A 10,000-nucleotide genomic window follows, 5' to 3' on the forward strand; every position below is an offset into this window, starting at 1 on the left:
TCCACTGCAACTATCCAACCATTTCTGTATTCACTTCCATCTCTTTATTTATTCATACACCTTCAATACATTTTCCTGTTCCAAATAAAAGTACAGTCAGGGGAAGTAACGCATACAGTAAGGGGGAGTGAGGGAGGGGATGGGGGAATCTGGGGGGTAACATACATGGAAAAGAGGGGAAATTGAGGGTAACATAGGGGAAAAATTAGTGGATGATGGAAACTGGGACATAGGATCTAAGTTGGAGTGAAAGGGGAAGAGAAAATAAAGAATACTATAGGGGCACTCAGTAGAGTGCAGACCTCCGCCGCCGCAGCTGATTTCTCAACCTTTTGCCCGACCTTGACCTTTGACCTTAACATGCTTTATTTAGCCTGTATTATCACACCCTCAAATATGAACCAAGTTTGAAATCTCTGTGACAACGATGTCCAAACTTATGGGTGATTACGTGAATTGGACATTTTGCTTGACCGTGACCTTGACCTTTGACCTTGACCTACCAAAATTTAATCATTTTCAGCTCTTTACATAACAGTTAATCACTCCAAGTTTCATTACTCTACGATTAAAATTGTGACTAGGAAGCTGTTCACAAACAAACAAGGGCGAAAACATAACCTCCTTCCAACTTCGTTGGCGGAGGTAAAGATTATATAGAAAATGTGAAGTAAACATGGGGGGGGGGAAGCAACAAACAATAAAGAGGGGAAGAGGACCAAAAGATGATGATAATTGCAATTCTACCTTGAATTCAGAGTCAGCAATCCCTCCTCAGTTAGACCCTCGTTTCTGCAGTGCTCAAACAGACAAGACTAACATCATTAAAGGATGCATTTTAAGTTAATCTTCATTTTTGCAAGCAAACGCGGAACGAATAATAGTCATAACTTGATATTTATAGGCAACATTCACCAATATAACCACTAAGGAATATATATGTATACGTGTGCATATATATGTAATTATATATATATATATATATATATATATATATATATATATATATATATATACATATATATATATATATATATATATATATATATATATATATATATATATATATATATATATATATTCATATACATATATATATATACATACATATATATATATATATATATATATATATATATATATATATATATATATATATATATATATATATATCTGTGTGTAATTATATATACTTATTATACATAAATATATAAACTTGTCTTGTCGTTTTCCCTTATTTCCTTTCCTCACTGGGCTATTTTCCCTGTTGGAGCCCTTGGGCTTATAGCATCTTGCTTTTCCAACTAGGGTTGCAGCTTAGGAAGTAATAATATATATATATATATATATATATATATATATATATATATATATATATATATATATATATATATATATATAAATATATATATATATATATATATATATATATATATATATATATATATATATATATATATATATATATATATATATATATATATTATAATGTATACGTATGAATAGATACATAGCTCAAAACGTATTTAAGGCAAATCGTCTGAAATCGTAAGCGAATACTTTGTACGACTGTATTTATGTCAATCAAAGTTTTCTGCAATGACAACTTGATTGTTTTTCTCAAGAGCAACCCATTTCATAATAAAAAAAAAATAGAAAAATTATAGAAAAAAACATTCGAGAATAGCATTACTACAAATCATCTATCTCTGGAGTTCAGAATATTTTAAGTCTATTAGATCTAGCTCTATAGTCTAAAATATTTTAAGAGTCTATTAGATCTAGCTCCATAGTCTAGAATATTTTAAGTCTATTAGATCTGGCTCCATAGTCTAGAATATTTTAAGTTTATTATATCTAGCTCCAAAGTCTAGAATATTTTAAGTCTATTAGATCTAGCTCTACAGTCTAGAATATTTTCAGTCTATTAGATCTAGCTCTATAGTCTAGAATATTTTCAGTCTATTAGACCTAGCTCTATAGAGTCTAGCATATTCTAAGAGTCTATTAGATAGAGTAACATAGCCTCACAATTTCCTCTCGCGACAAGTCCCCCAACTTCAGAAATTAATAGCAATTTATCAGAGCTTCCAAAGCTGGAGAGATTCGATATAATGGATGTGTCGACTCACTGCTCTGACTAACGAATGAGAAGGAAAAGCGATGTTCGAACTCGCAGCAAATGTTTTTTTATGTTGAACAGGATTACATAAGTCCTTTTATAATTTATGTATCTCATATATTCAAATAACTGTTTTAATGTTGATGTTAAAATATTTTATTTTAATTTTTCATTACTTTATATCGTTTATTTCCTAATTTCCTTTCCTTACTGGGCTATTTTTCCCTGTTGGAACCCTCGGACTTATAATAATAATAATAATAATAATAATAACAATAATAATAATAATAATAATAATAATAATAATAAAAAATAATAGCTATAATAAAAATGATAATAATATTATTATTATTAATAATAATAATAATAATAATAATAATAATAATAATAATAATAATAATAAATGTTCTTATGTTGAACAGGCATACATGTGTCCTTTTAAAATTTAAATATCTCATTTATCAAATATCTATTTTAATGTTGTTAATGTTTTTAAGATACTTTATTTGAATTTTTCAGTACTTCTTATATCATTTATTTCCTTATTTCCTTTCGTCACTGGGCAATTTTTCCCTGTTGGAGCCCTCGGGCTTATAGCATCTTGCTTTTCCAACTAGGGTTGTAGCTTGGCTAATAATAAAAATAATAATAATAATAATAATAATAATAATAATAATAATAATAATAATGATGATGATGATGATGATGTGTTTTCATGTGACTTCATGTCTGAAAATATTTCTAATTCTATATAATCATTAAAATATTCTATATATATCAAGAGGAATAATGTTATTCTACAGTTTTTGTTTCTCTAATCAGTAAATCACATCAATGAAAAATACTAATTACATAATAAGTGTTGTGGACCTCAGGGTTGCCAGGTTGGCCTTTTTCGAGCCAAAAAATTCCAAATTTGACTTTTTTCGTGCTAGATACCAGAGTTTGGCCATTTTTAAATTCGTTAGCCTTAAATGCTATATTTTCGACCTTTTTCTACTATCAGGTTGGCCTTTTAAAGCGGCAGTTGATCAGATGTTGGCCTTTTCTCATTTGGAAAACCTGGCAACCCTGGTTGTGGTGACCTGGTGATAGCGTCCTCGCCTGGTGTTTGCTCAAACTCGTTAATTTCTTTGGTCGCTGAAACCTCACCATCCTTGTGAGCTGAGGAATGGGGGGGGGGGGGCTGGAGGAGCCTATGGGTCTACCTGCTGAGTCATCAGCAGACATTGACTGGCGCTCCTTAGTCCTAGCTTGCGTGGAGAGGGGGCAATGTCACTGTCCCTTACCTCTGCCATTCATGAAAGGCCTTTAAACCTTTAAATAGATTCAGATCTAAACTTGAATACTAGAAATAATCTGAATAATTATTTCATTACACATAATAAACAATTAAAAAGGCCTTATTAAAAAAAAAATAAATAAATAAAAAAAAAAAAAATCTCTCAGTAAAAAAAGAAAAATTAGCCAAGAGATTATCAACCAAACCAAATACGTAGAAATAAACAGAATTAAAAAGAAATTCCCAAAGATTAAAAATTTTTTTTTTAAATTTTATATTAAAACCAAACACGCGATAATAATCAGGATAAAAAATAAGTCCTAAAGACGAAAAAAAAAGAAACATTCACCAAGGGCTTACAACCAAAACAAAATACGTAATAAGAAACAGGATAAAAAGGAAAGATCGGAAGATGAAAACAAACATTCACTAACGGATTACAAAACAGAATGAAAAAAAAACGGAAGTGTAAAAAAAAATAAAAAAAAAAGAAAAAAAAAACACACATTCACCAAGGGGTTACCAACCAAACCAAACACGTAATAAGAAACAAGATAAAAAAGATTTTTCGGAAAACGAAAAAAAAAAAAAACTTCACCGACGGATTACAACCAAACCAATTACGTGACACCAAAGAAATTGAAAAAAAAAATGGGTCTCAAAAAAAAAAAAAAAAAAAAAAAAATCAACAACAACAACTACAACATTCACCAAGGACTTGCAAACCAAACCAAAGACGTAATTTGAGCCAGAAAAAAAAAAAAAAAAAAAAAAAAAAAAAAAAAAAAAAAAAAAAAAAAAAAAAACAAGTCATGGGCATCCATCAACCAACTGGCGACGACCTGACAATCCTAAAGCATTGCTCCTTGAACCACCTCAGAGTCAATCACGGAGCGCTGCACGAAAGACAGACCCCGAGTGTCAAAATTGCGACGAAGGATACATCAACGCCCTGTCCATTGATAATTACAAGAATGGGTAGGAAGGAATCCAAGGGCGTTATTGACACGGTCATCAATGAGGGGAGAAGAAGAGGAGGAGGAGAAGGAAATGGAGGAGAAGAAGAGGAGGGGAGAGGAAGAGGAAGGGAGAAGAAGAGGAGGGAAGAGGAAGAGGAGGGAAGCGAAGGAAGAAGAGGAGGAAGAGAAGAAGAGTAGGGGAGAAGAGGAGGAGGGAAGCGAAGGAAGACGAGGAGGCGAAGAAGATGAGGGCAGAAGAAGCGGAAGGGAGAAGAGGAGGAGGGAAGCGAAGGAAGAAGAGGAGGAGGAGAAGAAGAGGGGAGAAGAGGAGGAGGGAAGCGAAGAAGATGAGGGCAGAAGAAGAGGGGAGAAGAAGAGGAGGGAAACGAAGGAAGAAGAGGAGGGCAGCGAAGGAAGAAGAGGAGGAGGAGAAGAAGAGGGGAGAAGAGGAGGAGGGAAGCGAAGAAGATGAGGGCAGAAGAAGAGGGGAGAAGAAGAGGAGGGAAACGAAGGAAGAAGAGGAGGGCAGCGAAGGAAGAAGAGAAGGGAAGCGAAGGAAGAAGAGGAGGAAGAAGAGGAGGGGAGAAGAAGATTAGGGGAAAAGAAGAGGAGGGGAGAGAAAAAGAAGGGAGAAGATTAGGGGGAGAAGATTGGAGGAGGGAAGAGAGGAAGAATAAAGGCGAAGAAGAAAAGGGGAGAATATTAGGGGGAAAAGATGAGGAAGAGAGAGAAAAGTGTAGGGAGAAGAAGAGATGGTGCCTGCGTGTGTGCGTCTAGGAGAGACACGTGAATGAATTAGTGTAATTCGCGAGTGAAGACAGCTGCAATGACGGATGGGATACGATGCAATGGTGCCGATGACGTCATGTTGGTGGTAAAGTTGCACTTCCGTAGATTTCATGCCTGTCAGTCAATCAGTCAAGATTTTATGGTCTTGAAGAGGAGCGGAATACGGGTTATTGTTTTTTTATATATATATATATATATATATTTTTTTTGGGGGGGGGGTAACTTTTGTAATTGGCAATAGAAGGAAAGGTTAGAATTTCTGCTCTTTAATAAAGAAAAAATTTAAAATTTGTGTATCAATTTTTTCTTTTTTTTTGGGGGGGGGGGGGTAACTTTTGTAATTGACAATAAAAGGAAAGGTCAGAATTTATGCTCTTAATAAAGGAAAAATTAAAATTTGTGTATCCATTTTTTTGGGAGGGAGGGGGGGGGTAACTTTTGTAATTGGCAATAGAAGGAAAGGTCAGATTTTATGCTCTTTAATAAAGAAAAAATTAAAATTTGTGTACCATTTTTTTTTTCTTTTTTTTTTTTTGGGGGGGGGGCAACTTTTGTAATTGGCAATAGAAGGAAAGGTCAGATTTTATGCTCTTTAATAAAGAGAAAATTAAAATTTGTGTATCAATTTTTTTTTTTTTTGGGGGGGGGAGGGGTTAACTTTTGTAATTGGCAATAGAAGGAAAGGTTAGAATTTATGCTCTTTAATAAAGGAAAAATTAAAATTTGTGTATCAATTTTTTTTTTTGGGGGGGGGGCAACTTTTGTAATTGGCAATAGAAGGAAAGGTCAGATTTTATGCTCTTTAATAAAGAGAAAATTAAAATTTGTGTATCAATTTTTTTTTTTTTTTTTGGGGGGGGGGCAACTTTTGTAATTGGCAATAGAAGGAAAGGTCAGATTTTATGCTCTTTAATAAAGAGAAAATTAAAATTTGTGTATCAATTTTTTTTTTTTTGGGGGGGGGGAGGGGTTAACTTTTGTAATTGGCAATAGAAGGAAAGGTTAGAATTTATGCTCTTTAATAAAGAGAAAATTAAAATTTGTGTATCAATTTTTTTTTTTTTTGGGGGGGGAGGGGTTAACTTTTGTAATTGGCAATAGAAGGAAAGGTTAGAATTTATGCTCTTTAATAAAGAGAAAATTAAAATTTGTGTATCAATTTTTTTTTTTTTTGGGGGGGGAGGGGTTAACTTTTGTAATTGGCAATAGAAGGAAAGGTTAGAATTTATGCTCTTTAATAAAGAGAAAATTAAAATTTGTGTATCAATTTTTTTTTTTTGGGGGGGGGAGGGGTTAACTTTTGTAATTGGCAATAGAAGGAAAGGTTAGAATTTATGCTCTTTAATAAAGGAAAAATTAAAATTTGTGTATCAATTTTTTTTTTTTTTTTTGGGGGGGAGGGGTTAACTTTTGTAATTGGCAATAGAAGGAAAGGTTAGAATTTATGCTCTTTAATAAAGGAAAAATTAAAATTTGTGTATCAATTTTTTTTTTTTTTTTTTTGGGGGGGAGGGGTTAACTTTTGTAATTGGCAATAGAAGGAAAGGTTAGAATTTATGCTCTTTAATAAAGGAAAAATTAAATTTGTGTATCCATTTTTTTGGAAGAAGGGGGGGGGGTAACTTTTGTAATTGGCAATAGAAGGAAAGGTCAGAATTTATGCTCTTTAATAAAGGAAAAATAAAAATTTGAGTATCCATTTTTTTTTGGAGGGGGGGGGGGAATTTTGTAATTGGCTGTAAATAGGGTGACACTTAAAAATTCCCTAACTTTTAATGGGAAATTCTCCGTAAAAATATACGGTCCTCGGCGGTATTTTCAGATATACAGGTGACCGTATTTTTTTACCCTACTTTGGTATCATCTTTTACGGGTTGGTGACCGTAATATCACTCATTAACGTCAATATATCCGATTTTAAAACGGTAAATGCCTGGCAACATTTATTCCAGGATTTTTACCAATTTTTTAAGGCAAAATTTTAACAGTGAAGTCTCAGAATCTTTTACCATATTAAAGAAAAATATTATATTTGTGTACCCATTAATCTTAAGAGTTATAATTTTTTGGGGGGAGAGATTTTCGTAATAGTTGTCACGCGCTATAAGAAAACACATAATTTTCTTACTTTAATAAAGGAAGAATTAAAATTTGTATACTATACTCGATTTTTTTTAATGAGGCGCATTTGCACCAACTCGCAGCGGTGTGCCCTTTTAGCTCGGAAAAGTTTCTTGCTATCTGATTGGTTAGAATTATCTTGTCCAACCAATCAGCGATCAGGAAACTTTTCCGAGCGAAAAGGGCACCCCTGCGAGTCGGTGCAAATCTGCCTCACTAAAAAGAATTGATTATAGTACAAAGGGAGAAGGGTGAGTACAGTATAACTGGTATAGATTTAAATGTTTTCTAAAGTTTTTATATTTTATATATGAAAGATTTATTTTGATGTTACTGTTCTTGATATTTAATTTTAATTGTTAATTATTTCTCTTGTAGTTTCCTTATTCCTTTCCTCACTGGGCTATTTTCCCTGTTGGAGCCCTATGGCTTAAAGCATCCTGCTTTTCCAAATAATAAAAATAATAATAAAATAAAAATAATAATAATAATAAAAATAATAATAATAGTAGTAATAATAATAATGACAATAATAATAATAAGAGTAATAATAATAATAAGAGTAATAATAATAATAATAATAATAATAATAATAATAATAACAGTAATAATAATAATAATAATAACAATAATAATATTAATAATAACAATAATAATAATAATAATAATAACCGTATACAATAAATAGCAATAACACCAAACACAAATAAAATCCATTTAACCACAAGACAAAACACAAGACCTGTCCAAGGACCTCCCAACACCCTAGCTTTAAGCTATCCTCACCGGATTAATGAATAAATCCCAACAATACTGCTACAGTAACCCGCATACAGCATTAATGGCACACGCACACACGCACACACAAACAGACATCAAAGAGACAAGGAGGCGTTTATTGCCGGGATGTAACACGTCATTCGGACAACCGATTACAGGGTTGCCAGTATGGTAGTTGGCCTTTTTTTGGCCCAAAATCATCCAAATTTTGGCCTTTTTTCGTGCTAGATACCTAAATTTGGCCTTTTTAAAAAAGATGTTTAACCTTGAATGCTATATTTTCGGCCTTTTTAAAAAATTGGTTAACCTTGAATGCTATATTTTCGGCCTTTTAAAAAAATTTTTAACCTTAAATGCTATATTTTCGGCCTTTTACTACTATTAGGTTGGCCTTTTAAAGCTGCAGTTCATCAGATGCTGTTGGCCTTTTCTCATTTGGAAAACCTGACAACGCTGCTTTGTAACCGAATGGTCTGCTATCGGAATATCGGATCCCATTCGATGCAAGGGCCATTTATTGACACGGAGCCCTCATGTCTTAGAAGGCCGTATTATTATACGGTAAAGAGAGAGGGGAGGGGGAGGAGGAGGGGGAGGGGGGAGGGGGAGGGGGAGAAGACGGAGGAGGACGGCAAGACAGCATCAGGGTAAACGGTGAGGTGTTATCTGAGGGTATATAAAGGGGTGAATTGGAATTAAATGGAGACTTACAGCTTACGATTCGGATGTATAAGACATGGGGGGAGGGGGGGGGGATGGGGGGGGCTCGTCTTCAACGTTTTTGAGAACAAACAAGGTGGAGTTGGTTATTGAGTGAAGTGAGACTGGGTCATGAATTTACTCTACAATTTCGGCGATGTTACAGCATTTAAGGGGATTTTTCGAAAATGTCTACAGCATTTAAGGAGATTTTTCCAAAATGTCTACAGCATTTAAGGAGAATTTTCCAAAATGTCTACAGCATTTAAGGAGAATTTTCCAAAATGTCTACAGCATTTAAGGAGAATTTTCCAAAATGTCTACAGCATTTAAGGAGAATTTTCAAAAATGTCTACAGCATTTAATGAGAATTTTCTATAATGTCTACACCATTTAAGGAGTATTTTCCAAAATGTCTACAGCATTTAAGGAGAAGTTTCGAAAATGTCGACAGCATTTAAGGAGAATTTTCCTAAATGTCGACAGCTTTTAAAGAGAATTTTCGACAATAATTGCAAAATATTTATAGCAATATCTACAACATTTAAGGAGCAATTTCGACAATGATTTGAGAACTCTTGACAACGATTGGAGAATTTTTGACTTTGATTGGAGAATTTTGAAAGTAATTTGGCTATACCTGCAATATTTTGATATTATATATATATATATATATATATATATATATATATATATATATATATATATATATTGTCAACACCTACAGAATTTTCGAAAATTTTCGGCACTACCTATGGAATTTCGGAATCTTTTCCTCATTATCTACAGACTTTGAAAAGAAATCTTGGCAATACTTGCAGCAATTGAAAAACAGTCTGGCAATACCTACACAATTTGGGAAATCTTTCTGCAATACATGAAGGTTTTGGGGGGAAACGGCAATAACTACTACAGCAGAAAAAACTTTAGACTATACCTACATCATTTGGATACATAGTTCGATAATATCAAAATCATTTAATTGAATCTTTAGAAATTCCTTACATAATTTGGAAAAATATTCGACAATATCAAAATCATTTAATTAAATATTTAGGAATACCTAAATAATTTGGAAAAAATTATTGCATTATCAGCAATTTTTTTTTTAACAATACTAGCATATTTTAGGAATTTGGCATTGCACATAAATATCGAGATGTATTTTGGCAATATCTACGCATGTTAGAAATTGTTATGGCAATGAAATTACACTAACCAAACGTATTACATTACATAAACAGCAAA

General features: G+C 32.9%; 1 protein-coding gene across 1 annotated transcript; it reads left to right on the top strand.

Annotated features, from left to right (window-relative positions):
• Positions 1–4,608: 4,608 nt before the first annotated feature.
• On the top strand, positions 4,609–4,959 carry LOC137634197 (U1 small nuclear ribonucleoprotein 70 kDa-like). Its single transcript, XM_068366471.1, has one exon. It carries the CDS (start codon positions 4,609–4,611, stop codon positions 4,957–4,959), a length of 351 nt encoding a protein of 116 aa, XP_068222572.1.
• The last annotated feature ends 5,041 nt before the right edge of the window (positions 4,960–10,000 follow it).

The sequence above is a fragment of the Palaemon carinicauda genome, chromosome 3 (assembly GCF_036898095.1).
Source record: "Palaemon carinicauda isolate YSFRI2023 chromosome 3, ASM3689809v2, whole genome shotgun sequence".
Classification (NCBI taxonomy): Eukaryota; Metazoa; Arthropoda; class Malacostraca; order Decapoda; family Palaemonidae; genus Palaemon; species Palaemon carinicauda.

Excerpts from the sequence above, each read along its gene's own strand:
- LOC137634197 (XM_068366471.1), top strand. The coding sequence starts at position 4,609 with ATGAGGGCAGAAGAAGCGGAAGGGAGAAGAGGAGGAGGGAAGCGAAGG.